This window comes from Trypanosoma cruzi, assembly GCF_000209065.1.
Source record: "Trypanosoma cruzi strain CL Brener chromosome Unknown tcruzi_1047053507357, whole genome shotgun sequence".
Classification (NCBI taxonomy): Eukaryota; Euglenozoa; class Kinetoplastea; order Trypanosomatida; family Trypanosomatidae; genus Trypanosoma; species Trypanosoma cruzi.
In genome coordinates this window covers 1-27,817 of record NW_920619.1, presented here as the reverse complement: position 1 = coordinate 27,817, position 27,817 = coordinate 1, and the positions used below count along the sequence as shown (strand labels likewise).

The 27,817-nt window shown below is 53.2% G+C and overlaps 12 protein-coding genes and 1 pseudogene across 12 annotated transcripts, besides 22 other annotated features; 3 read left to right on the top strand and 10 right to left on the bottom strand.

Annotated features, from left to right (window-relative positions):
• Positions 1–1,263: a sequence feature (areas not merged during assembly with more than two copies in the genome that could not be assigned to a particular haplotype).
• On the bottom strand, positions 313–1,101 carry Tc00.1047053507357.140 (uncharacterized protein; the record flags this gene model as incomplete). The annotated part of the gene is made up of 1 exon (XM_807152.1): positions 313–1,101. One exon carries the CDS (start codon positions 1,099–1,101, stop codon positions 313–315), a length of 789 nt encoding a protein of 262 aa, XP_812245.1.
• Tc00.1047053507357.135 (uncharacterized protein) lies at positions 1,204–1,650 on the bottom strand (the record flags this gene model as incomplete). The annotated part of the gene is made up of 1 exon (XM_807154.1): positions 1,204–1,650. One exon carries the CDS (start codon positions 1,648–1,650, stop codon positions 1,204–1,206), a length of 447 nt encoding a protein of 148 aa, XP_812247.1.
• Positions 1,264–2,875: a sequence feature (haploid, Esmeraldo-like haplotype).
• Positions 1,372–1,463: a sequence feature (T-rich).
• On the bottom strand, positions 1,739–2,428 carry Tc00.1047053507357.130 (mucin TcMUCII, putative; the record flags this gene model as incomplete). The annotated part of the gene is made up of 1 exon (XM_807151.1): positions 1,739–2,428. The coding sequence occupies one exon, from the start codon at positions 2,426–2,428 to the stop codon at positions 1,739–1,741; it is 690 nt and encodes a 229-aa protein (XP_812244.1).
• Positions 2,619–2,646: a microsatellite.
• Positions 2,876–5,773: a sequence feature (areas not merged during assembly with more than two copies in the genome that could not be assigned to a particular haplotype).
• Positions 3,241–3,733: a mobile genetic element.
• Tc00.1047053507357.110 lies at positions 3,867–5,012 on the bottom strand (annotated as a pseudogene).
• Positions 5,478–5,507: a microsatellite.
• Positions 5,774–6,655: a sequence feature (heterozygous, non-Esmeraldo-like haplotype).
• Positions 5,783–5,964: a sequence feature (T-rich).
• On the bottom strand, positions 6,047–8,455 carry Tc00.1047053507357.100 (trans-sialidase, putative; the record flags this gene model as incomplete). The annotated part of the gene is made up of 1 exon (XM_807150.1): positions 6,047–8,455. One exon carries the CDS (start codon positions 8,453–8,455, stop codon positions 6,047–6,049), a length of 2,409 nt encoding a protein of 802 aa, XP_812243.1.
• Positions 6,656–10,138: a sequence feature (areas not merged during assembly with more than two copies in the genome that could not be assigned to a particular haplotype).
• Positions 9,173–9,206: a microsatellite.
• Positions 9,728–10,687, bottom strand: Tc00.1047053507357.90 (mucin-associated surface protein (MASP), putative; the record flags this gene model as incomplete). Its single annotated transcript, XM_807149.1, has 1 exon — positions 9,728–10,687. The coding sequence occupies one exon, from the start codon at positions 10,685–10,687 to the stop codon at positions 9,728–9,730; it is 960 nt and encodes a 319-aa protein (XP_812242.1).
• Positions 10,139–11,505: a sequence feature (heterozygous, Esmeraldo-like haplotype).
• On the bottom strand, positions 11,245–11,841 carry Tc00.1047053507357.80 (mucin TcMUCII, putative; the record flags this gene model as incomplete). The annotated part of the gene is made up of 1 exon (XM_807148.1): positions 11,245–11,841. The coding sequence occupies one exon, from the start codon at positions 11,839–11,841 to the stop codon at positions 11,245–11,247; it is 597 nt and encodes a 198-aa protein (XP_812241.1).
• Positions 11,357–11,450: a microsatellite.
• Positions 11,506–12,379: a sequence feature (areas not merged during assembly with more than two copies in the genome that could not be assigned to a particular haplotype).
• Positions 12,023–12,053: a microsatellite.
• Positions 12,380–12,505: a sequence feature (areas merged during assembly that could not be assigned to a particular haplotype. This can correspond to areas where the two haplotypes were merged or to regions with more than two copies in the genome that were merged during assembly.).
• Positions 12,506–27,817: a sequence feature (areas not merged during assembly with more than two copies in the genome that could not be assigned to a particular haplotype).
• Tc00.1047053507357.71 (uncharacterized protein) lies at positions 14,752–15,633 on the bottom strand (the record flags this gene model as incomplete). The annotated part of the gene is made up of 1 exon (XM_807153.1): positions 14,752–15,633. The coding sequence occupies one exon, from the start codon at positions 15,631–15,633 to the stop codon at positions 14,752–14,754; it is 882 nt and encodes a 293-aa protein (XP_812246.1).
• Positions 16,864–16,889: a microsatellite.
• Positions 17,080–17,676, top strand: Tc00.1047053507357.60 (mucin TcMUCII, putative; the record flags this gene model as incomplete). Its single annotated transcript, XM_807147.1, has 1 exon — positions 17,080–17,676. The coding sequence occupies one exon, from the start codon at positions 17,080–17,082 to the stop codon at positions 17,674–17,676; it is 597 nt and encodes a 198-aa protein (XP_812240.1).
• Positions 17,471–17,564: a microsatellite.
• Positions 17,956–18,047: a sequence feature (A-rich).
• On the top strand, positions 18,318–19,106 carry Tc00.1047053507357.50 (uncharacterized protein; the record flags this gene model as incomplete). The annotated part of the gene is made up of 1 exon (XM_807146.1): positions 18,318–19,106. One exon carries the CDS (start codon positions 18,318–18,320, stop codon positions 19,104–19,106), a length of 789 nt encoding a protein of 262 aa, XP_812239.1.
• Positions 21,382–21,753, top strand: Tc00.1047053507357.35 (uncharacterized protein; the record flags this gene model as incomplete). The annotated part of the gene is made up of 1 exon (XM_807155.1): positions 21,382–21,753. One exon carries the CDS (start codon positions 21,382–21,384, stop codon positions 21,751–21,753), a length of 372 nt encoding a protein of 123 aa, XP_812248.1.
• Tc00.1047053507357.20 (uncharacterized protein) lies at positions 23,592–24,050 on the bottom strand (the record flags this gene model as incomplete). Its single annotated transcript, XM_807145.1, has 1 exon — positions 23,592–24,050. The coding sequence occupies one exon, from the start codon at positions 24,048–24,050 to the stop codon at positions 23,592–23,594; it is 459 nt and encodes a 152-aa protein (XP_812238.1).
• Positions 24,702–25,121, bottom strand: Tc00.1047053507357.10 (surface protease GP63, putative; the record flags this gene model as incomplete). The annotated part of the gene is made up of 1 exon (XM_807144.1): positions 24,702–25,121. The coding sequence occupies one exon, from the start codon at positions 25,119–25,121 to the stop codon at positions 24,702–24,704; it is 420 nt and encodes a 139-aa protein (XP_812237.1).
• Positions 25,544–26,293: a mobile genetic element.
• Positions 26,002–26,228: a mobile genetic element.

Genomic DNA, 27,817 nt, shown 5'->3' with positions numbered 1-27,817 from the left:
CACGGGCGTCGGAAGAAGAAATGCCCGCACTGTGACGCCACACTGGTGGGACACACGAACCCCAGCGGTCACCGTCGGCGATTCCATCCGGAACATCCTCCACCGCTTCCCGAGCTCAAATGCGATTTCTGTGATATGGTCTTCCCCACACGTAGAAGCACCGCACAGCACAGAAGTCGCTGCGCACACAACCCAGACGCCACACGACATCTAAACAGAAGTGCCAGGAGGCGATCTCTGCTGCCACCGCAGGATCAGCCTGCTTCCACAAGCACGCCAATTGGCCCGCAGGAAACCTTGCACCATCTGCTTCTAGAATGTCCAGGCACCTTGGCTGTGCGCCAAAGACTGGGCATTGCACAGGACCTTCGCCTCGGAAAGTTCTCTCAATGGCAGTTGCTTCACAGCAGGAAACTCATTTCGCTGCTCGACCACCTCCTCGGCAACCAGATGACATCGTATGGCTAGACGTGCCGGTAAGAGTACGGAAAAAATAATAATGAGCATTCTCTCCACTACAGAGACGTGGTGCATCTTGCGATCCCGCTGGCGGCTCTCCCGTTCCACCGCTGTTTTTGCGCAACAATTCATCACCGTCATTTTTGTGATTTGGTCGTCTTCGTGTTGCGCTCCGGGTTCTCCTTCATCGCCTTGCGGTGTTTCCTTCGCCGTCCCTGGCGCCTGTGACTCTCCCGTGACGGTTTGTTCCGAAGCCTGACTGCCCTGGGAGGTCCTCCCGCCACCAGCGTGCACTTCACCTGCTGCCTGCTGAGATGCGTCAGGGCCTGGGGATGTTGTGTCTGCAGCGTGCCCTCCGCCCAAAGACCCTGGTCCACTTGCACGCATCTGAGCAGCAGAAGCACTGCCAGTGCCGGACGGATTGCAATTGTTCTTTTGCATTGGGTCGCTACTGGATTGATCCTGCCTCGTCGGAGCAGTGAGTGATCCTGCGGAGGTGGGGTTGTGGCCCTCACCCGCGGTGTTTTCTCCACCCTCCTCGTCTTCCTCGTCTTCCTCGTCTTCCTGATTGCTATTGTCCTCAGATTTCACATTCCCCTTTCGTCCAGAGCCATCGGCCACGGACCCAAATTCCGCAGCCATCACAGCTGCCGTCGCTCACACGCACGAGCAGCTGCACATCACTGCAGGAGCCAACGGGACGCAGAGAACACGGCCAGTCATCATCACGAACAGTGGAGCCGCCTAACGCTGCGGAGCCGAACTGCAAAAGCATAGAAAACAAAAGGAGACACAGCCGCTACACCACCGCACAGCAACAAATGACAGCACCCCAGCAGCAGCAGCAGCGCACACCACGAGACAGATGGAATCAGTGAAAGGGCAAAAACACACAAAGCCCCCGCAGCAAGCAAACAGAAAAAAACACAAAAACACAATTAGAAACAAAACGCAGGTAAAAAAACAACAATGAAGTAAAAAATGCAAAAACACACAAAAAACAAGGGGCTGCATCGAATGGCTCCAGTGTGCATGCACACGCACCCAAAAATGCGTCCACGCAAAAAAGTTGTATGCGTGTAGTGCATATGAGTGTGTCTGGGATGCGTGCCAAGTGACGGATACAGGGAACAGCAGCATGGAGCACACAGCAGAGCAGCGGAAGCAAATGAAGCAAATCACAATCATCATTTTCTCTTATTTAGTTACATCGGACCACAGTGGACGCACACAAATCCACGCGGTGGAGTGCTGGCACGCACAGCACGCATACACCTCTTCAGCCCACAGCGGTGTACGCCAGCGCGGATACGGCGAGCAGCAGCGGGGCACACATCCACGCAGAGCTGCTGAGGCTGCCGTCCATTTCGCGAAGACGTGACGGTGCGCGGGTGGTTGTCGTAGTTGGCGGTTTTGTTGTCGTATCACGTGGTGCCTTTGTTGTAGTGGTTTTACTTGGCGCCTCTGTGGTAGTCGTCGTTGTGGCCTTATCACTTTGTACCTGTGCCGCGGTCGTTGCGGTCGTTGCGGCAGGATCTTTGGCGTTCGGATCCGTTTGGTCTGCGGACTGACTCGTGCCATTTTTTGACCCTGTCGTACCGTTATTAGTTTCTGTCCGTAACTCATTGGTCGAGTTATTTGGTTTCTTTCCAGGATCGCTCAAACCTTGTCCATCTTCGTCAATTTTTTCCGGTCTCTCACCGGACCCATTACTTGACAAAATTGACTGACCGGCCACCTCTGAGGCTGCCTCCGGTGCAATGGACGGTGGATTGGGTGCGTTTATATTATCTTCACCTTCAGCCGGAATATTCTCTAATGAAAGGCGCGATGGACTGGTGCTTTTTCTCTCAGTATCAGCATCAGGAACAGCAATGATCTCCCGAGTCTCAGCCTTCACACACACGGGCGGGCAGCAGCACAGGGCGAGCACCAACAGGGCGCACAGCAGACGGCACGTCGTCATCATCGTGAGTGTGGTCGTTCAGTGGTGTGGAGCTGATCTGCACAGTGAGGGACATGGAGAGCAACAGGGGAGACGAGAGGTGCGGCAGACACACACAGAGGGCACACCACATGAGGAGAGGGCAGCAGCCAGGCATGCACCGTACGCCGCACACCACGCACGACAAACACTCCAATCCACGGCAGCAGGCGCGCACACACACACACACACACACACACACAGCCCTGCCGCAACACCAACACACAGATGGAAGAGGGAGAAGCAAACAGGAGCGGCACACAAGGCTCCACCGCATGCACATACGGCGAGAGCGGTCCGTCGTGTCGGCACCCCTCATGGAAAACACGCACACACACAAGATGCAGCGCACACAGCAACACAAAAGCAAAGAACAAATTTAAAGGAGAGATCCCCGCACACCACGTGGATTGTTGGTCCACGGGAAGTGCAGCCAATATTCATCACAAAAATAATTCAGTTTCCTTTGGCCCTCCTTCATATTCAGCGCACACCACTTCATGCAGGCCTGGGAACCACAGCAGCAGCAGCCGCACACACAAAAATAAGCGCAGGAAATGGAATAAGGCAAGCAACCATTTATTTGTGTTTCTGTTTGGATGTTGGCAGATGTCCGCATGCTTTGTTTTTTTTTTTTTCGCAGAGGGCAAACCTTCATGCCTGGATCGTGTTTTGGGGATTCCTGCAGGGTGCACAATTATTGTTTCATTCCTCTTGTGAATTTTTCTTGTGTTGGTGCAGCCAATAATTCGATTTGTGTTGTTCCTGCCTTTCGCTGGTAAAGTGTTGCAATAAAGAATAATCATCTGGGCCGCTAGCCAAATCCTGAGTTTCTCAATAATAGAAACCAAACAAGATAGAAATAAGTGAGGGATCAACAGAATAAGAGTGTGGATTCACCACACCCTCAATGCTTAACACCAGGTGACTGCATGTTTATACATTTATACACCATCCGTTAGCCACAATCGTGGCCCGTTCACTCTATTCGGATAGGATGCATATATTTATTTATTTATTACCTACGAGGTGGCAGACTTTGGGGTCCTGCAGTCACAAGACCCCGCCGCGTGGTGGGAACAAAAAGGGGGTGAGTGCGATGGTAAAAATAAAAATAAGAAATTATCCAGCCGCTGTCGGCTCCCTGATGTCCTTAAAGTCGTGGCCTCCCCAAAGTTCATAAGACAGAAAGGTTTCTTAAAGAAGTGTATATTCGTCTTATCAGGGTATGTATATATATATTAACTAAGTTCGCCAGCTCTCCCGCGACCATTCTCTACACAGGCTCCTAAAAGGGCTCAAACACACCCACAAGACTCCCAACAAGAAAAGGTACGCACGGCATGACTGACACGACTCAGAGTCATGTTTCTAAGACAAAGCGTGGATGACTCCGTCGACGCCACACCCGCACCATATGCCATCAACTCCTCCACGGCAATAATCCTGCAGAGTGCGGAGAGGACGTTTCACGAGCGCATTATTGGCGGAGCCAAACAACTGTACCGTCAGCAGATGGCAGCGAGCGGCGGGGGAAAGTGAAGGTGATGGGACTGTTGGGGAGGGTCGATGCGCAGTGTCCCTCACAAATACGAGGCGGGTGAAGTGAAACAAACTCGTCTGAACGTCACCGGCCACCAAGATGCATTGCTCCCCGCTGTAAAGATTGATGAGCTCGAGGCTGGAGCAACTACTCGCAATGCGTGAAAGTGTCTTCCTGCACTGGCGCTGCAATTCACATTAGACGGGCAACTTCAGAACAGTCGATCCCCAGCAGTAAAATGCAGCTGGCAGTGACGCTGTGGATTCTCGATTCCACTGGCAACGGAGGGCGAAGAAGAAAACTGGTCTCCCCAGCTGCGCGGCATCCATCCATTCACTCTGTGCGTCCGGAGTGCCTCGCAGCTGCCTTGAGAGATGCAGCGGACAGACCTCCCTTATTTTCGCCTCGATCCGTCAAAGAAGACTTTCGCGGAGGTGTCGGCACACACCAAAGTCTCCCTCGTGCCCGCCAAACAAAAGACACACCCGTTGAGCATCGTCACGTGCATCGACGGCCACGCAAATAAATATCCACCGCAACGCAAAGTGTTTCTTATTGGGCACAAAAAAAGAAAAAATGGAGGCAGCGGCCTGGACAAAACAGACATCAAATCATACGCCAGGCAACGCTGAGATACATGTGAAAGGGCCAACGCAGGACCAGCAGCACAAACACTCGAGAGCTGCTGCGTGGACCCCACGGTAAATGGATCAGCCTCAACGCATGGGGCACTAATTACGGCGGGTGACAGCGCGAAAGCCAACGGTTCCGCAAGGCCGGGAATTGTGGGGACGGCATTCAAACCCTCCTGAGATTCGTGTACCAAGACACGCAAATAATCCGCCCCTCGGTGCAAGTCGTCACCATAATCCTCATCGCTCCTTTTGCCGTCATTCGTATTGTCACACCCAGAGCCGTTGAGGAAAGATGCTGCCATGATAATTGTGGCATCACACTGAATGAAAGAACACAATGCCTCGAAGGGCGCCAAGTGCAGGCATCCCGTCAGGCAGCGACACGGCGCATTCTTGGCAATGTACGAAGCACAGGCAACGAAACAGCTTTCATCCGCCATCGTAATCGCGTCCAGCAGGTTCGCCCTCTTGTTCCTCGGCGCCTCATTCTCCGCAGCACCAACAGCCGCTGCCACAGGTCACGCTGCTGCCGCAATCGCCCCCACGGAGAGACAAGGAAGAGTGTGTGGAAGTGTATGCCGAGAACACAGCGACTGTCATCGCCGGAGAAGGCCATCGTGCAGCCGGGTCATCATTTCAGCACACACCAAGCAACACACACCCGGCAGTGCAAATACATTCTTGCAGACCACTGTGCAAGTACTTATGTGTGTGGGCGTCTGTTGGAGGAGCAGAAAAAAAAAGAGGAGCACAGGGAGGCACATCAGCACAGCAAGAGGCACAGCTGGATGGCAGCGATGCATGCGGTACGGCACAACCTCAACAATCACGCACGGTGGCAGCACACACCATCCACAAAAACAAAAAAAAAGAAAAAAAAGAAAAACACGGCGGCAGGGTGTGGCTGTGTGTGGCGCTGCGAGTGTCTGCCCGCCCTGACCGCAAGAAAACAAAACAAGAGGGAAAGAAATGTGTGCTCCGCCCCACAGGCCCTCGTCGCACGCCCACACGTCACGGCTCCCTCAGCGCGCCGTTCGTCGCGGCCCCTCCTCATGCGTGCAGCAGGCGAGGCGCACAAGGCCGTCGTCATGAGCGTGTCGGTGGGTGTGCGAGTGGAGCAGTTGGACGGGAAACACACGGCACCCCTCGCAGGAAGAGTGCAGAAGAAACAATTAAAAAAAGAGGGAAGAGTAGAAAAAAAAAAAAAGTCCATAGTGATTGCCCCAAAAAGCAAAAAAGAAGGATGGGGGATGAGAAAAAAAAAAAAAAAAACGAACAGAAAAAAACAGGAAAGTAGAAAGCAGAAAAATAAATTTAAAATACGCAAAAAAAAAAAAGTAAAAGTATGAGAGATATTATTTATCGGGGAATAGTATTTCTGTGCTCGAGAGGGCGCAGGTATTCCACGCGGCAGCCAGTCACTCCTCACAGAGCCGCAAACCCCCACAATCCCAACAGAAGGAGCAGCGGCAGCAGCCCGCTTCTGTAAACATTGCCAGCATCACCCGTTGCTTCTCCAACGGCATGGGACCCCGGAGCCGTCGGCACTTGCTGTGTGGTGGCAGGCTTCCCCTCCGTTTTCAGTTCATCCCCTGTTTTGGTACGAGAAACAGCTCCCGCTGGTGACGCAACATCTTTTTCCACTTCGGCATCGGGGCCAAAAGAAGTCAACGGGCGGTTGTACAGCATGACGTTCCTCACAGTCACAGAGACGTCTCCTTGGCCCCCTGTGCTGCCTCCATCCCCTCCAATGTAGAAGTGGGAGATCTCTTGCGGTTCTGTTGCCTCCAATCCACGTTGCGCACTCCCACACACACGCTGACCATCGACGTACACGGAGCCCTGTTTTTCGTTCTGTAGCACAATGCCCACTTGGTACTGTGTCTCTGTCTCCCAAGTGCTTTTAAGCTTCTTGGTTGTTCCGTCACTGCACAGCACCTGCCACTTCTTTCCACTGCCGTACGACAACTCCATAAGTTTTTTTCCACCGTCAGTACCTGCACGCACACCCATCAAAGGGACGCTGCCACTCTTCGGCTCACCGTGGATGGACACCGTCGCCAAAAGAGTGAAGTTGTAGTTTGCAAAGTGGTACAGCTGATTCTCCCCCTGACTGCCAACAGGCCACTGCGCCCCTGCACCGCTTCCTGTGAACGTCACTCCATCGCCATGCAATGTTGCCACCCCATTCGTTCCTTTCTTTACTGTGGCGTCCACCCCGAGGTACTCGTCCCTCCATTTGTTATCAGAGAAATTGCCGGACAAAAAGCCAACCAGCCCATCCGTGACCTTATCAGTAGTGCAGGCAGTGTCAGATGATTTACTCACCGCAGCACTTGAAGTGGGGCACAGCTTGGAGACACGTTCGTCCACTTTCTTCCAGGTCGCCAGCACATCCCTCACCCGCTGCAGCTGCGCAGTCAGACGCACTGAGACCATGCCGAGTGATGGTTTCCCATCGCCCTTCTTCTTCTCGTACAGTGCAATCAACTTCTCATTATTATTATTATTTCCACTTCCAGCTCTTTTGTACAACAGGGAGCTGGCGGTGACGTCTTCGTCCTTCCCGGACACCGGCCCAATATCAACAATGTGAGTATTGTCCGTCAGCCAAAGATGGAGTTCGCCCTTTTTATTTTCTTTTTGTTTTTCTTTGGCATACACCGGCAGAGTAACGAGCATCACGTTTCTGTTCTCAATCGTCGCTGTGATGAAACCGCTTCTAACGCCCTTCTCATTTCCCTTTTGGTTGTTGAACCACACGCGCGAGAGTGTCTCGAAAGCCTCCGTCCACGATTCCCCCTTGTCACCGGACTCGTACACCCTGCGGCGGCCATCATCACACGCAGTCATCATCATGAGTTTTCCCTTCTCCCGCTCCACGACGGAGGGATCACTGCAGCCATCGGCAGACATCCCCTTCGACAGCTTCCCACTCTCAGTGGCTGAGGAGTATATGATCAGCGAAACGGCCTTTCCATCCTTCGTTCCTTCCACGGGCAACACAAGCGCACCGTCCTTCATCTGAACACCCGATCCACCGCTGCCAATCAGCCCTGTCAAGGATTTGTGTTGTTTTTCAAAATCAGTCCACGGGATAACGGAAGTGTCTTTCCAATAAATTTTTTTATCGCTGCTCCCATCAATACTGACGTTTCCCACAGCCCCCAAAAGTCCCCATTTAGCTGCTGCAGCGGTCTGATCAACGCCTTCAGTAACTTCAAAACCGTAGGTTCCGGCAAACATGTAAATACGACTCCCATTCACAATTGTTGTTGGCCGGCTCACACGTACTTTTTTCCGGCTTTGGGAGGCGTCCTGAGCTCCTGCTTGGGAGGCACAACCCTTATTTCCGGCAGGACATTCCTCCAGTACCTGTGTCTTCAGTTTAGTTGTATCAAACTCCTCTTTTGATGGTTCATCAGTCAACGTCAGGAGTTTCGAAGCAATCCCAGTAAAACCGCTCTTACTGGCTTCCGTGCACTGCGCCTCGGCAACGGCAAACACATCACCATCCATCTCAACAAGAACTGGAACACTTAAAGAACTCACTGTTTCTCTATCATTTGTATCTCTCCAATCAAAGTATTTCTTCCGTGAATATCCCCGAGTTGAAGCCCCTGAAACACTGTTCTCAGTGGCTGCAGCTCCACCAGTGTCGCAGCACATCATAACGACGAGGAGGAACAGCACCGCGGAAGTAAACACACGCCGGGACATGTTGGGCCTCTGCGGCTCACTCTCTCTTCCTTCCCTCCTCCTTCCGCTGGATCCGGTCACGCGGCGACGGTTGTGTGTGCGGGGTGCCTTCACTGCAGCAACACTTGAGAGCATATAAATATGTTTGTGTGGGCGGTGTGTGTGCTGTTGTTCCTTTCAGTGCCTTCGAATTTCACAGTAGCGTTTAGTGCTTGTTTGCTTTCTTCGTAAGAGAGTGACAGAAATGAAGAAAAACAGGCTAATAAAAAGGGGTGAAAGAATAAGCACCGCCACCCATCCACAGTGAGTGGCGCCATCATCCCCGCCGCAGTCACTCCCAGCAACAACAATTTACGCACACAGACACACGGAACGAGAAGGAAGAACAGTGCACCGGGAACACACAGCGACTGTTGACACCAGCAGGAGCCACGGCGGGTGATTCATTATTTGCAAGTCAGCACACACCGAGCGACACCCACACCCAGCAAAGCAACCAGCAAATTACAAAAGAGCACAACCGTCCTTCGCAGCAATAAAGCGCTGCCGCCGGTCGTTTTAATTCTTGTCCCTCCAGCGCACCCACTCGACCGCCGGCGCAAATCACCCCGCACAGCCGACGAATCCCACATCGGCCGATGAGCAGCAAAAGAGACACGGCAGCAACTGGACGAGAAGCAATCCGCACTTGTCCCAGGCACCTTAACCCACACCGCCCAATCGACTGCACGCCTGCAACATGTCAAAAGTAAATCGCATGATCCCGTCCTCCCTTCTCGCAAGGGACTTCGCAGCAAGAATCTTCTGCGTGCGTCCTCAGCAATCACGCCGCTCTACAGAGTATGCATAATGGTGTGTGTGTGTGTGTGTGTGCATGTGTGTTTGTCAGTGGATATACTTGCAGGGCAGCTGTGCGCCACAAGAGAGTCAGAAGAAAGCAACGGCAGAGAGAGGCAGATAGAACACACGCAAATTACTCATATCATCACACACAAACACACACACGCAGCCCGCGGAATGGGTGCTCTCAACCACAAAACAATGAAAAACAATAAAAAAGCCGAAGCGTGGGACGACCAGCGCACACACTCTCATTGCTCCCGTAAAGCAAAACACACACACACAGGGAGAGAGAGAGAGGTCGCCCACTCAATGCAATAAAAACAAAACAGAAACAGTTACGGTGCTCCGCCCATGCAGCCAGGCAGGACGGCAGCGGTGCGTGTCGTGCAAAAGAGAGCACCAACGGGCCTGCATGGGTGTGCATGCAATATATACAATGGGCACATTATGTGTGTGCCTCGTGGGGTGAGGTGAGGGCGAGAGTCCATGCAAGGGGACACACACAGAGAGTGGGTGAAAGACGAGTGTGTGTGCGGGCGGTGCACGGCTCTCTCTCCCTCACTCTCACGCGGCCACCACCGCAGCAGCAGCCGCACACGCAACAACAAGAAGCAAAAGAGGGGAGGTGGAGTGGGAGACAGCGGTGCCGCCGTCACTGTTGCCAGTCATCGGCGTAGTGGTTTTCGTGGCTGTGGCTTCTCCTGGTGTTTCCTTCGGATTGGCTTCTTTATTTTCATCTTGTTTTTCTTCTTGTGTCTCTGCACCATCGGATTCCGGTGCATTGTTCGGAACTTCTTCTCCAGTGTCCGTGTCCTTTTCGTTGCTATCATCATTATCGCTGGCAACCGGGGGTGTTGGTGTGGCTGATTCGGCTTCACTGGTAGATGTTTCCTCCTGATCGGTGTCTGTGATTGTTTCAGTGTCCCCTTCTCTCGAATCGTTTGTTGACTTCGTGCTTACTGGGCTTTTCTCTGAATTTGGTACCGGCACGTCATCTGCATTGGCAGGTTGTCCTCCCACTGGCGAGGATAGTGGTCCTTTTGTTGGTTTCGCTGGTGGATCCGCCAGAGGTGCCTCTTCCGGTGTTTTTCCCAAGTCTCCTTCGTTTCCCAGTGCTTCTGGAACTGATACTTTCACTGAATTTTCCGTAACTGGCGACAGTTGGGTTTGCTGTTTTGGGCATTTGACTTCATCTGGTTTTTCAGCGTACTTTTTGCAAACACCCTCAACATTAGGGAATTCAGTTTCCATGAACAGATTAGAGTAAACACCTTTACAAAGCTCATGCATGGCACGATGTACACAACAATTCACGGCCAAATTCTTCGAACTCAAATTCTTTTCGTTAGAATTTTCCGCCTCGCATTCGTTCTTTAGCAGTTCTTTCCAATTTAGGAACAAATACTCAAACTCACTGCCATCAGAAACACCGCCAGCATCATTGACCGCAATTCCAAATACACCGCACCACAGCACGCAGAGGGTACACACCAGCAGCACACGGCCAGTCATCATCATCGCCATCACTCCTGTCACTTGCGTGCAGCCTTCAGCACAAACTAACTCCCCGTCAACGCAAAGGAAGCAATACGAGAGACACGCCACACAGCCACGCCACCGCAAAGTGTCAAATGGCAGCAGTGGCAGCGCACACACCATGAGTCAGTTGGAATCAGTGAAAGGGCAAAAACACACACAACGCCGCAGTAATTGATCAGTAAGAAAAACACACAAGAAAAAATTAAAAACAAAAAACAACAGTAAACAAACAGCAATGAAGTAAAAAATGTAAAAACACACAAAAATAAGGAGCTGCATCGAATGGCTCCAGTGTGCATGCACACGCACCCAAAAATGCGTCCACGCAAAAAAGTTGTATGCGTGCCGTGAATACGAGTGTCTGGGATGCGTGCCAAGTGACGGATACAGGAAACAGCAGCATGGAGCACACAGCTGGGCAGCGGAAGCAAATGAAGCAAAACACAATCATCATTTTCTCTTATTTAGTTACATCGGACCACAGTGGACGCACACAAATCCCCGCGGTTGAGTGCTGGCACGCACAGCACGCATACACCTCTTCAGCGCACAGTAGTGTACACCAGCGCGGATACGGCGAGCAGCAGCGGGGCACACACCCACGCAGAGCTGCTGAGGCTGCCGTCCATTTCACGAAGACGTGACGGTGCGCGGGTGGTCGTCGTGGTTGGCGCCTCTGTAGACGTAATTGGTGCCTCTGGCGCAGTGGTCGTCGTCGTTGTTGTAGTGGTCGTCGTGGTCGTAGTTGGTGCGGCGGCCTTTTTTTGTTCATTTGACGTGTTAGTGTTCGCATTTTCCGCCTTTTCATTAGTGGATTTCTCACCTTCTTGTTCCAGTTTCGTATCATTGAGATTCCTTTGCGACTGTTCCAATTCGGTTACTTTAGCCTTTGTCTGTGACGTATGAGACACCGTATCCGGTACATGGTTTATTTCTTTTCCTTTTTCGTTTGTCTGTGGCTGAGGGGTTATAATGGGCTGATCCCTCGCCTGACCTCGTCCCCCGGTGTTTTCATCATTTTGATCGGAATCCTTTCCACCTTTACCTGTTGCATCTCCACTCTGCGTCACGCACACGGACGGGCAGCAGCACAGGGCGAGCACCAACAGGGCGCACTGCAGACGGCACGTCATCATCATCGTGAGTGTGGTCGTTCAGTGGTGTGGAGCTGATCTGCACAGTGAGGGACATGGAGAGCAACAGGGGAGACGAGAGGTGCGGCAGACACACACAGAGGGCACACCACATGAGGAGAGGGCAGCAGCCAGGCATGCACCGTACGCCGCACACCACGCACGACAAACACTCCAATCCACGGCAACACGCACACACACACACACACACACACACAGCCCTGCCGCAACACCAACACACAGATGGAAGAGGGAGAAGCAAACAGGAGCGGCACACAAGGCTCCACCGCATGCACATACGGCGAGAGCGGTCCGTCGTGTCGGCACCCCTCATGGAAAACACGCACACACACAAGATGCAGCGCACACAGCAACACAAAAGCAAAGAACAAATTTAAAGGAGAGATCCCCGCACACCACGTGGATTGTTGGTCCACGGGAAGCGCAGCCAATATAAATCACAAAATAACTTTTTATATTGTGTTTGTCGCGCCGGAATGAGTAAATAGCGCAAGGGCTGCCCGTACAAAAGTGGCAAGTATGCAGTCGCATGCGGGCCGTCGTGCACGCTGGGACAGTCCCAAACAGTCGCAGTCCTTAGTCTCAACGACAGGGCATTCCCGCAGTAGATGAAGCGGAGTCTCCCGTGATCCGTCGGGGATCAGCAGTACGTGGCGTCTGTGATGAAGCGGTGGCGGAAGAGTCGGTCCACCTCGAGTTTCCGCGTTTGTGCTTCCTGCGTGCCTTGCCTGCTGGCATGCCTGGCGCCTTCGGTGGCGGCCTGTGCGCGAGGCACCTGTTAAGAAGACGGCGGAGCCATTGCGGCATCCGCATGTGAGGCCTCTCAAACTATCGGAACGCCAGGCTGAGCACGTCGAGCATGTACCCTCATACTGCGGACAAACAAGCGCACTCTGCCGCAGATTGGGCAGGAGAATTTCGATCCGCCGCTCGCTGGTCGACAAGGAGTTGTGGTGCTCACGTCTGGAAGAAGCTCCGGCGGAGGCAGAGGCGGGCCGCTCACCGCAGTGAGGGAGGGACGGCGCCACCGACACAGGGAGTTACTTGTGATCCGCAGGGCGCGCGCAGGTCTGACGAAAAGCGGGCAGGAGTCGCATCGCGCCTGTGCGCAGTGCCGCCATTCGGGGACCGATGTCCGGGTCAACGCCAGGAAGAAAGTTCCGCCACACCGTCGACCGCCTGTCATGCGGTGTGCGCGCCTTCCTTTTCCTCCCGGACTTTCTTTCAGTACGGCCGCTTCACTGCAGCGAGGGAGCCCACGTGCTAGGCATTGGCGCAGTCCTGCGGGAGGGATCGTGCCATGATGGCGTCAGCGTCCGCTGTCACGTTGCGTGGGATTCCGCAGTGTCATGGTGAACATTTGAAGCCAACTGCGCGAACTCGATCCACCAGCAAAAGCGGCACGGCACAAATTTCCTCGGTGACGTCGTCGTGCACCGCCAGCGGGCCAAGGCGAAGTGATTCCATCGCCGAGAGGGAGTCTGTGGCGGCAGGAACTCGTGTGGGCGATTGGGATGCTGCTGCCAGACGGGGAACTGGGAACTGTCTGAGGCCATGCTCGGTGGCAGGACACTCCGCTCGGCAGGTGCATGCAAGGCTGTCAGCAGCTGTGCGGTGAGGCCCCACAGGGAGCTCGGCTGTCCGGGGAGTCAAGTGGCATTGCAGCGGATCCAGATGCATGCTGAGCGAGAGACGACGAGCCATCCGGGGCGTCTTGGGCGTGCCGTGGCTGGAAGACGCTCACCTCGTCGCAGTTCACAGTGTCGCAGACGAAAATTCGCTGCCCAGCATGAGGGGCGTGGGGGTGGTGCGGGAAGATCCTCATGTGGCTACAGACGCGTCGCATTCCGTCAAGTACAGCATCGCCCGGCAGCGGAATACTCGTTGCCGCCTTCCTAAGTGTTGGCTAAACTCTGGTTTCCGAGCAGGTCACGCCACGCACGTCCCCAATATGTCGGAGAAGTGGGAGGCGTTCGTGCCGTGTGGGTGCGCGGAACTCAATGATCCTCCGCAGCGCTGTTTAATTGGCTTACAGGTGGACAGAAGTATCCTTCGTTGATGCGCGTGGGCCGAGCCATGTCGCACTTCCAGGCTGTGGAGGTGAATGGGAGCCGGACACGGAGCGGTTGCCTCGCCGCCGTGTTGCAACACACTGCGGACGCAAACAACCGGAAAGGACTGCATGGTGCTGCTGCGGCGCCCCAGCTCCTGTGCCCAGCCGCGGCCGACGGCGGCGTGGCACGGTCTACTTTGATGTCTGTGTGAAGAATTTTACTGTTTTTAAATTTTGTTACGGACCGATGTTGCATTGGCATTTCCTGATGTGGTAGGAGCATTGAGTTTCTGAAGATGTCGTTGCAGGTGTTCGGCGTCGTTGTGAATCACAGATGTGCGCCTGCCTCCGTGAAGGCGACAACAATGTCCTCGGATTACAGCATAAGGCACTGCGGCTTAATCTGGTGTTTTACAACAATTTTATTGGACGGTGCGTTTGTCTTAAATCTTTTGCAGATTTTGTGGGAAAGGTGGGAGGTTGAGGGCATTAGGACTGAATTCATTTGAGTGGCTGCGTTCCGTTGACTTGCGGCCAGTCGTGGCACTCTTTTGGGGTTTGGCGGCTCGTCTCTTTTGTTTAATTCCCACCACAGCACGTGGATATCACTGATCCGAAGAGCATTTGTTTGACCGCGTGTGAGCTGCTGCCGTGCGTGGTGCATGGACTATGTGATTGTGTGAGGTGCATTGGAGTGACGAATACTTCTGTTTGGCGTGTCGCGGTGTGTCGGAATGATGTTCGGATGACATGTGGAGGGTGTTGTTTGTGATTTGTGTGTCTTCTCTGGTGGAGCCGACATGTGTGCGGGGATTGTGGCATTGCTGGCTGACAGCTCCACGTCACTTTTCAGCATTCCTGGATGTGCTGAGGAATGACGGCTGGCGACCAGCGTGTTGGTGCTGCTGGTGGGAATAAGTGCATCGGGAATAGGCCGTTTTCTCTTTTCCGTGCTGGAGCCGACGAACTGGCACGAGGGCACCGGCTGCAGGCTGCCTGCCAGCACGTGTGAGCAGCGGATCCATGCACACACAGACGCTCATCGCAAGAGCGTGTGCGATCACAGTGGCCTTTTGTGGCGTGCTTTTGTGGACGTCAGCCCATCGAAGAATGTGTGAAGCAAACGGCTGACTGCACACGAGGGAAATAGGTGCGTGCACTGTGCCGTGTTTTAGCGTTGATGGCAGAGCGGCAGGAAGCCCGTGCTGGCAACTGAGATCTTTGCGTCGCGAGGGATGTCGGTGTTGATTTTGGATCGTCGAGGGTGAAGTGATTTTGCCGCTGCCCGTGTGTGTGGCCACTCCGGCAGAGGGCGGACACAAAAGGGAGGGATGCAGGCGCTGCGTGTGTGTGTGCAGGTGCCATGCAACAACGCCACAACAAACATGCTGCGACTCGGTGACCCTCACATCGTTGCGGTCCTCACGAACAGCCGAGGCACGGCCCACATCGATGTACTTAGTGGACGGATTGAGGCATCCTTTGAGGCGCAGCAGGGAACAGGATGTGTTGACGCAGCCACGACGTGCATGGAGTGTCACGATGGCACAGTCAGCTGCGGCTGGTGGAATATTTACTTCTCGGAGGCAACACAGACAGAGAGAGAGAGAGAGCTGCTCCTGCTGCTGGCGTCGTTGCTGCCTTTTGTGGCCTCCCATGCCGATTATTGTCTGTCCGCTGATCATGGGTGGCATTCCTCCACTAGTAACGTCGTCTGCAGGCATTTCACAGCACTAGTGAAGCACACATCACGTCGCATGCTTTGGCTGTGGATGTGGTGTTGTGAATGCAGCCGGCATTATTTTGCCGACTCCTTTTCACTGCTTTGCGACGAATAGATGCGTCCCCGCCCGAGTCATTCACTGCAGCTCCGTGTGTTGTACTGCCAGCACACGACTCTCTTGTTGTCTGGCGCCTGGCTGACAGTCAAACACCACTGCGTTGGGACATGCAGGGATGTGGACTGCCGCTCACGGTGTTGGGCACCGCTGTTTGGATGCGGCGGCCACACGAGCGGATGTATTGTGGCGCAATCAAATGCGTGAATTACGCGGAATCACTGCGACTGCAATAATATCAACGGTGTGGCACCACGGAGTATGTGAGGGGGTGATGCATGATGAATCACAGTGGGCGGCATGCGAGAGAAGTGCACCGCGACGGAGCGTCACCCTGCCCTCAGCCTGCAGGGGAATGTACACCCACAAAATATATGGACGAGACACCACCAAACACACATGCCCTTCCATGCACCAATAAATAGGAGCGAGGGTGCGTTCTGGTGTGTGGGAGTCCACTCACATATTTTTATTTCCACCACAATAAACGGTGAGGAATCAGGTGCCACAGCAACGAAAGGAAAATCAAACATCTATTGCAACAATTTACCAGCGAGAAGCAGGAACAACACAAATCGAATTCTTGGCTTCATCAACACAAGAAACATTCACAAGAGGAAAAAACAAATTGTGCACCCTGCAGAAATCCCCAACACACGACCCAGGCATGAGGGTTTGCCCTCCGCAAAAAAAAAACAAAGCATGCAGACATCTGCCAACATCCAAACAGAAACAAATAAATGGTTGCTTGCCTTATTCCATCCACTGCACTTATTTTTGTGTGTGCGGCTGCTGCTGCTGTGGTTCCCAGGCCTGCATGAAGTGGTGTGCGCCGAATATGAAGGAGGGCCAAAGGAAACTGAATTATTTTTGTGATGAATATTGGCTGCACTTCCCGTGGACCAACAATCCACGTGGTGTGCGGGGATCTCTCCTTTAAATTTGTTCTTTGCTTTTGTGTTGCTGTGTGCGCTGCATCTTGTGTGTGTGCGTGTTTTCCATGAGGGGTGCCGACACGACGGACCGCTCTCGCCGTATGTGCATGCGGTGGAGCCTTGTGTGCCGCTCCTGTTTGCTTATCCCTCTTCCATCTGTGTGTTGGTGTTGCGGCAGGGCTGTGTGTGTGTGTGTGTGTGTGTGTGCGCGCCTGCTGCCGTGGATTGGAGTGTGTGTCGTGCGTGGTGTGCGGCGTACGGTGCATGCCTGGCTGCTGCCCTCTCCTCATGTGGTGTGCCCTCTGTGTGTGTCTGCCGCACCTCTCGTCTCCCCTGTTGCTCTCCATGTCCCTCACTGTGCAGATCAGCTCCACACCACTGAACGACCACACTCACGATGATGATGACGTGCCGTCTGCAGTGCGCCCTGTTGGTGCTCGCCCTGTGCTGCTGCCCGTCCGTGTGCGTGACGCAGAGTGGAGATGCAACAGGTAAAGGTGGAAAGGATTCCGATCAAAATGATGAAAACACCGGGGGACGAGGTCAGGCGAGGGATCAGCCCATTATAACCCCTCAGCCACAGACAAACGAAAAAGGAAAAGAAATAAACCATGTACCGGATACGGTGTCTCATACGTCACAGACAAAGGCTAAAGTAACCGAATTGGAACAGTCGCAAAGGAATCTCAATGATACGAAACTGGAACAAGAAGGTGAGAAATCCACTAATGAAAAGGCGGAAAATGCGAACACTAACACGTCAAATGAACAAAAAAAGGCCGCCGCACCAACTACGACCACGACGACCACTACAACAACGACGACGACCACTGCGCCAGAGGCACCAATTACGTCTACAGAGGCGCCAACCACGACGACCACCCGCGCACCGTCACGTCTTCGCGAAATGGACGGCAGCCTCAGCAGCTCTGCGTGGATGTGTGCCCCGCTGCTGCTCGCCGTATCCGCGCTGGCGTACACCGCTGTGGGCTGAAGAGGTGTATGCGTGCTGTGCGTGCCAGCACTCCACCGCGTGGATTTGTGTGCGTCCACTGTGGTCCGATGTAACTAAATAAGAGAAAATAAGTAATGATTGTGATTTGCTTCATTTGCTTCCGCTGCTCTGCTGTGTGCTCCATGCTGCTGTTCCCTGTATCCGTCACTTGGCACGCATCCCAGACACACTCATATGCACTACACGCATACAACTTTTTTGCGTGGACGCATTTTTGGGTGCGTGTGCATGCACACTGGAGCCATTCGATGCAGCCCCTTGTTTTTTGTGTGTTTTTGCATTTTTTACTTCATTGTTGTTTTTTTACCTGCGTTTTGTTTCTAATTGTGTTTTTGTGTTTTTTTCTGTTTGCTTGCTGCGGGGGCTTTGTGTGTTTTTGCCCTTTCACTGATTCCATCTGTCTCGTGGTGTGCGCTGCTGCTGCTGCTGGGGTGCTGTCATTTGTTGCTGTGCGGTGGTGTAGCGGCTGTGTCTCCTTTTGTTTTCTATGCTTTTGCAGTTCGGCTCCGCAGCGTTAGGCGGCTCCACTGTTCGTGATGATGACTGGCCGTGTTCTCTGCGTCCCGTTGGCTCCTGCAGTGATGTGCAGCTGCTCGTGCGTGTGAGCGACGGCAGCTGTGATGGCTGCGGAATTTGGGTCCGTGGCCGATGGCTCTGGACGAAAGGGGAATGTGAAATCTGAGGACAATAGCAATCAGGAAGACGAGGAAGACGAGGAAGACGAGGAGGGTGGAGAAAACACCGCGGGTGAGGGCCACAACCCCACCTCCGCAGGATCACTCACTGCTCCGACGAGGCAGGATCAATCCAGTAGCGACCCAATGCAAAAGAACAATTGCAATCCGTCCGGCACTGGCAGTGCTTCTGCTGCTCAGATGCGTGCAAGTGGACCAGGGTCTTTGGGCGGAGGGCACGCTGCAGACACAACATCCCCAGGCCCTGACGCATCTCAGCAGGCAGCAGGTGAAGTGCACGCTGGTGGCGGGAGGACCTCCCAGGGCAGTCAGGCTTCGGAACAAACCGTCACGGGAGAGTCACAGGCGCCAGGGACGGCGAAGGAAACACCGCAAGGCGATGAAGGAGAACCCGGAGCGCAACACGAAGACGACCAAATCACAAAAATGACGGTGATGAATTGTTGCGCAAAAACAGCGGTGGAACGGGAGAGCCGCCAGCGGGATCGCAAGATGCACCACGTCTCTGTAGTGGAGAGAATGCTCATTATTATTTTTTCCGTACTCTTACCGGCACGTCTAGCCATACGATGTCATCTGGTTGCCGAGGAGGTGGTCGAGCAGCGAAATGAGTTTCCTGCTGTGAAGCAACTGCCATTGAGAGAACTTTCCGAGGCGAAGGTCCTGTGCAATGCCCAGTCTTTGGCGCACAGCCAAGGTGCCTGGACATTCTAGAAGCAGATGGTGCAAGGTTTCCTGCGGGCCAATTGGCGTGCTTGTGGAAGCAGGCTGATCCTGCGGTGGCAGCAGAGATCGCCTCCTGGCACTTCTGTTTAGATGTCGTGTGGCGTCTGGGTTGTGTGCGCAGCGACTTCTGTGCTGTGCGGTGCTTCTACGTGTGGGGAAGACCATATCACAGAAATCGCATTTGAGCTCGGGAAGCGGTGGAGGATGTTCCGGATGGAATCGCCGACGGTGACCGCTGGGGTTCGTGTGTCCCACCAGTGTGGCGTCACAGTGCGGGCATTTCTTCTTCCGACGCCGTGTGGAGGGCCGTCTCTCCAAGGGCGGTGTGTCGGCCTCCCTTGTCGTCGGGGGAACAGCTTCCGTCCCCGGTGCAGTGGGATCGTCGTTGGAGCGCATGAGAGCGGAGTGTTCCGGTGAGATGTTGCAGAAACGGCATTGGTTCGTGCAATCTCTCACAGCCCAGTATAGTCGGCCCCAGAGCTCGGATTCCCCGCACCTTGCTCATGCAGTGTTTGTCCGTTCCTGTTGGTCGAGGGCTTCCTGAGTAATCGGTTGCTTGCCGCCTGGATCTGATGGCCTGGCGCCGCCAAGCAGGTAGTGGTGGGTGTCCTGATGCATGGTACTAGGCCACTTGTTGGTGAGCAGGGTAGTAAAACATGTCAGCGGATCCGTATGCCATAAAGGTGCGATTCCTTGCTCCGTGTATTGTCCAGTCTCCATAGTCTGCGTCGCATACTGATCTGCAAGCTCGTTAGCATGTACTCCACAATGTCCGCAACAAAACTTCGGGTGCACGGACCAGCCAGCACACGTCAGTGTCAAGAGACGCTGCCAGATCCGGTCCTCCGTCCAGTCTGTCTGACTGAGCGGGCCCTTATTTAAAGCCGCAAGAAGAGACTGACTGTCTGTAACCCCAAGCAGGGTTTTATGCCTGTGTTGAATACGAGGGGTAATCAGCCTCTCCAGGGCTAGAAGCAGCGCACGGGATTCCGTCCTGTAGCTGCATGGGCGTGCACCGCAGTTTATACTGGCCTTTCCTATTATCTCCGATGAATTGAGGGATGAAAGCAGTATTCCAACCCCGGCTGACTTGGAAACGTCGACACCGCCATCCGTCGCGACTATCCAAGTTCCCCAGCGATGAAGTCGCACCCTGTCGCGGTGCTGGGGCTCTGGTTGCATATAGGAACTCCGCTGCGGTGCATTGCGGCAAACACGACGGAGAACAAGACGACTCCTCCCCTCGAGAGGGTTCCACGCCATGCCCGGTGCGGGGAGGTGAAGCGGTCTGCCTGCAGGCTGTCGGACAAAACTGCACGGCCGTTTCGCTGCGGTCACTCCGTTGATATCACCCGTTGCGGTGAATTACAAAAGAACCCTGGAACCGAGGAGGATGGCTTCATCACTATTTGGCGGCTTAACATTGCAGGCCTCTCGTCCGTAAAAAATATTGCATCTGCTGTGCGTTTGGAGCAGCATCCACCTGTCATCGTTCTTCTCCAGGAAACAAATACTCGAAGTGCCACAGCGGCAAAACTATATGGCCATAATGACTACCTTCAGGCCTCACTGGGCGCGCTGGTGGCGTTGCCACTCTGGTGCGTCACTCTCTGCCGTGCGAGCGCCTGTCGCTCCCTGGCACTGACCTCCTGGAGGCCATTGCTATCCGTGCATTTCCACCGGGCTGTCCCAGCACCTGCGTGGTGAATCTCTACAGCCCTCCCACAGCAACCGTTCAAAGCTTTTCGTTTATTAGTGCCATTCGTCGCTTAGGCCCCGCAGCTATTATCGCGGGTGACCTGAATTTGCATCATGGACTCTGGGACAGTCACATACCTTCAACGACTGGAGGAGAGGATTTGTCCTCTACTTTAATTGAAATGGATTTTGGGCTGGCAAATGACCCGGCGCAGGCAACACGGAGCACAAATCGTAATGTCTCGTTCCCTGACGTGGCTGCGTGACGCGTACTGCGTGTCACCCACTGGCAATCGGCCCCCTACATGGATTCGGACCACTGCTTAATATCTTACTCGGTGGGGATGGACGATGGCATTCCGCGAATAGCCAACACGCTGCCTCGGCGGGAGAAAGCCACCTTCGCCCTTCGCAAAGCGGATTGGCCTACTTCCACCTCGTTGTGTAAAACAGTCCTTGCCGCCGCGTCCACATGGTTGGACATTCGCAGTGGTATCTTGCGAGCAGCTGAGCGCCATATCCCGCGCGGCAGCCGTGACAGCCCAAAACGATCTGGACAAACAAAATGGAACAAGCCGAGTCCGTCGCGGAAGCAGCACACAAAGCACACATCGCCTCACCAGGAGACAGCCTGCTTCGAGCCGAATTAATCCAAAAAGTGGAGGAACAAAATCAAGCCTTACGCCGTGGCTTCGCTATGCTTCTGGAAGCCCGCGCGAAAGGACGTGGAGCCTCACCCAGCCCAAGCTGGCGATATCTTCGCGGCGTGGCGGCGCCGCACCCTCATCCTCTGGAATCGGTTGTGCTCCGCACTGATCTTCGGGCCGCGTCTGTGCTCTGCCTCGGCAACAGGCAAATCTGCTTGTCAGTCATTTTGTGCGGGTTTCACGTGCCACATTACCTTATACTGCTGCTGCACTCCCTTGCCCCCTGGTGACTGGGAAATGGATCGGCCTTTCACGCCGTATGAACTTGACGTGACCATCCGTGACTTTTCGCTCGGCTCAGCCCCTGGCCCCGACGACATGTTGAATGAGTTCCTGCACCATCTCGGGCCCGTTGCGTGCGGCACACTCTTAGAACGATGATCCACAGCTCCTTCGCAAATGGCAGCCTGCCTGGCTCCTGGAATACGGTGGACACTATTCCCATTCCCCAACCTGGGAAGGATCCATGCCGCCCAGAGAGTTACAGACCTATCACGCTGCTCTCTGTTTTACTAAAATTAACCGAAAGAATGATTCATCGCCGTCTGTCAGCGTTATTGCCGCACCACCCACGTCAATTTGGATTTACACCTTCGCGTTCAACATCGGACGTGGTGACACTTGTTATTGGTAAAATTGCCGTGGATTGAATGAGTTTGGCATTGTGGAGTATGAACGCCCTGGAGGCGGCGCTCCCACACACGCCACCCTCGTCGCCATCGCTCGCTCGTGGCCTTGATTGATTTTCGACTGCGTTCGACACCATTGACCATGGGAAGTTATTCGGCATGCTTGACAGATTCCCGCGCCTTGGCTACCGAAGCAAACGCTGGCTGCACAACCACCTGCGGGGCCGCTATATTAGGGTATGCACTCGCGAACAGCACTCCCGGAAACAACTTGCCTCAGCTGGAGTACCGCAAGGCGGCGTCCCGGGACCCCAACTCTTCCTCCACTGTGTGGATGATCTGCTGCGCCGCCTGGAGAACAGCTATTCTGCCGCCGCACTCATGTACGCTGACGACCTCACACTTTTTGCCTCAGGTGCGGACATTCATGCATGTGCTGCGGCAATGCAACCCGCCCTGTCACCTATAACGACATGGGCTGCCGAGCACAGCCTAAAAATCAACGTTGATAAGAGTGAAGCTGCTCTCTTCCACATCTCTTCACGCACACGATCTGACAAGGACATGGCCGATCTCCTTCCTGGCAATGGGAACCTACGTATTCAGTCACACTCGGTGCGGTTGCTGGGCGCCACGATTGAACAACTTCTTAATTGTGGTCCGCACGCTTCCACCGCTGCAAAGCAGACCATGCCACGTCGTTACCAATTACGACTGTTCGCAGAGGCTGGTGCGTCCCACCACACCATGCGATTCTTTTGATTGAATATGTTCATGGTGTGTCAATATATTATGGCGATGCAATTCTCCCATGCCTCGCCCTCATCTACCTCCATAATACGGAAGTACTGTACCGCGACAGTTGTACAACATCCCTTGGCATTAGTGCACCAACGGAAGATACATTTGTCTACTTGGAAGCCAATCTTCTCCCGCTCCGGAAGACACTCTGGCGTCGTGCACTTACACAACACGAACGCCATGTACGTTTCCATAATCACGAGGATTTGCGTTCCCTTATCTACTCGGAACCTGTGTCGCTGTCCATGCATAGGAAAGCGGTGACATCAATCCCGCTTCCAAGAAATGCAGTTATTAATGGATTAGAACGCGTATGTGACATTATTGGGACACCCCACAACCACAATCACGCTTTTCCTATTACCCAACATCGAATTATTCCCTGGGACACCGTGAGTTGCAATAAAGTGGAATTTTATCAGCCACTCTTTGCCAAAGACACCTCTGACGATGTCAAGCGCACGGCTTTTGATTCCCTTTACTCCTCTCTAGGAGATTATGATTTTGAATTATGGACAGACGGCTCTTCATCCCTTGCCGAACTCGCATCTGGATCCGCTGCACTATTGTACGACTCCACAAAGACAAATGATCTTCCTGTGGAGGTCCATCGTGCAGCAGCTGGCAGACTCGCACGCTCATATAGGGCAGAGTGACCCGCCATTGAAAATGGCATTATACGTCTCATACCTCCTCGTCTGGAAACATCCCAATCGCCCACACGAGTCCTGGTATCGACGGACTCCCTGTCGGCAATTGAGGCACTCCGCGTTGCCCCACTGGCCATGCGTGACCGCGTTACTGAGTAAATTTGGGTTATGCTGCTCTCCTTGGTGAAGCGAGTTCACCCTGCAGACCTTATATTTTCCCCATCGCACTGCGGTATCCCACGCAATGAGGCCGCTGACGAAGAAGCCACGATTGCAGAATCCCTGCAGCAATGAGGCATCCCAATCTGGCACGTGGACTTCCTTGCCGCCGTCAAGAGGTTGTACTGGAAGGAAGTCGAGGAGGAAGAAGAAGTCGTGCACACCGCACGCCAGGCGCTCGTCCGTGTAAAATAAAAAAAAGACCATTCCTGGTGTCCAGGCAGACATCGGGCATCGAATCACGTCTTTGTGCGCAGGTGCGATGCGACTCCTGCCCACTCCTCGGCAGACCGACACGCGCCCTGCAGGTCACAAGCAACCCTTTATGTCGGTGGTGCTGCTCCTCCCTCACACTGAAGAGGCAGGACCACCCCGACCTCCTCCGGAACCTCCACCTGGCGTGTCGACGGCACCTCCTCGTAGAATGACGAGCAGCGGATCAACGTCGCCCTGCCCAAGCTGCAGCAGCGTCTTCTCGTCCGTCCACAATATGAAGGCACACGCCCGACGCACTAACCCTGGCACTCCAATCGTCGGAGAAGGCCTCACATGTGGATCCTGCGACAGCTCCACAGTCTTCCCAACAAGTGCCTCACGCGCAGGTCACTACCGAAAATGTCAAGCGTATCAACGAGCAAAAAGCGGACAACGCACCTCTGCAAGCTCCAATGACAGCCGCAGCCCTTCAGCCACTCCTCTGCTGCAACCCACCAGCCGCTGAGCCCCGACAATCCACGGGAGGCCCTGCCGCACACGCTGTGGGAATGCCGCCGTCCTCGACAACTGGGCATCCGACTATTTGGAAACACACCCTCTCGCACGACAGCATCATTCAAAAAGGAAAAACTGGCCACATCGCTACGGACAGCCCGCAGGCCATTAACGAACAGTGGCTGCAAAGTATAACGAAACAAATAATTCTCTTTTCTCAGCATAGAAAAACGTCACCTTCACACTCGCAATTGCCAACAATGAATGCATTGCGCAATACCGCTCTGAGCTGCAATACTTCCTGGTACCATCCAGGTCCCTTGTCGACACATTGATGCGGATGGGCGTCCATCCATTCCTCCCAATGACGGTGCATGTCTGCGACGCACCCTCAGATCCAAAAGGCACGTCCCTCACCACAGCCGGGATCGACTTCGCCCTGTCGGCACGCATCGCTTTCTCAGAGGAGCAGGAGCACGTCAGGCTGGCAACAAAGCACCCGCCAGCACAACACATCACAAACAGAAGCACTGCAGACCGTGAAGTGACGTGGATCAACTGACGCATGCAGTACGTAAAAGAAAACATTTCATGGCTTGACAAGGATAAAAAACACTTACATTCGCTCAAAAGAAAAGAGAAAATACAACAAGAGAATTTAGGCGTCCGCAGTCAAAGCATGCCACCAATTCAAAAACAAGGATAATGGGTGCTCTCAACCACAAGTAAAACAACAAGTGAAAAAATAACAAAAAGAAGAAGCGTGGGACGACCAGCACACACACTCTCATTGCTCCCGTAAAGCAAAAAACACACACAGGGAGAGAGAGAGGTCGCCCACTCAATGCAATAAAAACAAAACAGAAACAGTTACGGTGCTCCGCCCATGCAGCCAGGCAGGACGGCAGCGGTGCGTGTGGTGCAAAAGAGAGCACCAACGGGCCTGCATGGGTGTGCATGCAATATATACAATGGGCACATTATGTGTGTGCTTCGTGGGGTGAGGTGACGGTGAGGTTTTAAGACACATTATTGAGGACAATCCCAAGTTTATCCTTAATTGCGCTTAGGTGTCGTGTGCCGTTAGGACTGATTCTTCTATTCATAGTCGAATAGGTTTTCTGTTCCTTCAAATCCCTGTAACTATAATATTAATGGAAGGAAATGGAAGAGGAAGTCCTTTTCTTATCATGCAGCCCGAGGCACTTTCTGTGCGCAGCTTGTTTTTGGTTGCTTTCCCATTTCTCGGTTCACTATCGACATTTGGGTGGACAATACTTTGCTACAAGGAGCGGCGAATAAAGGCAGTTCAAAATCACATGCCTTACGCGGGAGCCGCAACTCAATCATGAGTTTTTGGACTCTCGCGGGATACAGGCATCCTTTGCCTACGTACGGTCAGCAGAAAACCCTGCAGACGGCATATCTCGTGGTCGAGTGTTTACACTTCAGGAATTGGTGAAGGGGAGCGGCGGGGTCTTGTGGCAGGAGGACCCCAAAGTTTGCCACTTCGTGAGTTATAATATTTCTAGTACTAACAAAGTATATCGTGTCATGAGAGTGGCAATCCGAATATATATCCTTGGAGCAGACACTAAGGAGGTGGCGAACCCATGGTTTCTATATTTAACTTTTCTTTTTCATCCGTCATGCTTGAGTTCTTTAGATCATTTGAGGATCCGGCCAGCAGCCCAGCCCAATATTGCTTTGTATAAGCGGTTGTGGGTTGTTAGTTCTGCCACTGGGACGTTTTTCTTGTAGCAAACTGCGGTAGGCGATTAATAGCTATTTGCTTCTATACGAGCACCTTTGAAGGGGTGTTTGTTCCCTGGTTGCCGGAGCTTTTAGTGCGTGCGAGACGTCGGCGTTTGCTCGTTTATTTTCTATTATTTATTCATTTATATTATCGTGAGGCGCTGTTTTGCTCGATGGGGCGCAGTGTTGGGAAGGAGAACTGTTTGCGCAATCTGGCGTCACGCCGTGCGGTGCGCTTATTGGGAGAACAGCGGTTCTGTTGAACAAATGTTCAACTTGACGGCAAAATACTTTTGTCGGGATGCCGGAAGTAGAAAAAGATATGCTTAGCCCAACACCTGAAAAAGAGTGGCACCATCATTTCGAGTAAAAACCGCTTTTGCTTCAGAATTTATGACCATGAGGGTGTAATTTTCTCTTTGAGAAATATGGAAATGAAAAGCGACGTTGTTGAACTCAACAAGAGTCCTTTAATTGTGTAGCTCCTTATTGCATTGTTTCCCGGCAGCGGGGGATCATCGTTCCACCGTGCTAGCTCGGTGGCATGGCGTATCGTGTGCGTTTCACGCCCACTCCGGGGCCGGGACCTCCTTTTACGTTTCCACTCGGCAGGGCGGACGTGCTCGAAGACGGTGGCCGGCTTGTGGGTTATAGAATTTATTTGGAAAAAAACACGATGAACAAGCAATAGAAAAGCAATGGACCCCTATTTGGCACTCGATTCTGGAAATTTGCATTGCGTTCGACTGATTTGGGCGGTTGTTTTATGGAACTTTTCTTGGCGATACGAGCTTGGGATTCTTGCACTTGCCGCATGCTTGAGGAAGGGGCGTGTGGAAAATAATTCTTTCCCGATCTTATAAATCGTTACCAGAAGCATGGCTTTTTCAAGGCGCGGATCCACGTTGTCTGCCGATGCAGCCGAAGAAAGGCGACACACGCATGGAGTCCGCTGGAGAAACCGCTGTTGAAGTGATTTCAGGCCTTTTTTCACACACCGAGTAAATTTCGATCTCTTTTCTCCTGCCCATAGATGCGGGTTTCTGCGAGAGACTTTTTTCTGTAATTGAATATCTATATGAGTGGTGAAATCTCTTTTCCATCGCGCCACGCTATTTCCTTTGTACTATATATATATGGAGAAAGAGAGAGAGGGAGGTCTTGTATTTAGTTTCCGAATGGGAATGCGAACTGGAAAAGAAGACACTGTGACTTTATTTCTACGAAGTCCTCACAACCCTATTATTACTGCATGGTTTATTCTCCCTTTCCTGAGAAGCTTCCTTCTGCCCTTTAGGGGAAAGCATACAATCAAACATAACATGAACGAAATTATTACTCGCTTTTTTAGTTGTTCCCCACACTGTAAGCCTGAAGTTCTGGGCCGCATCCTTCATGACGTCGAGAATTTGTGTAACACCTTCCATTTCTACTGTCGTGACGCCACTTGGGAGTGACACAACAGGAAAAACTTTGCATCTATGGAGGCTTCCTATTACTATTAAGAAAAACAGCAGTGACCACACTTA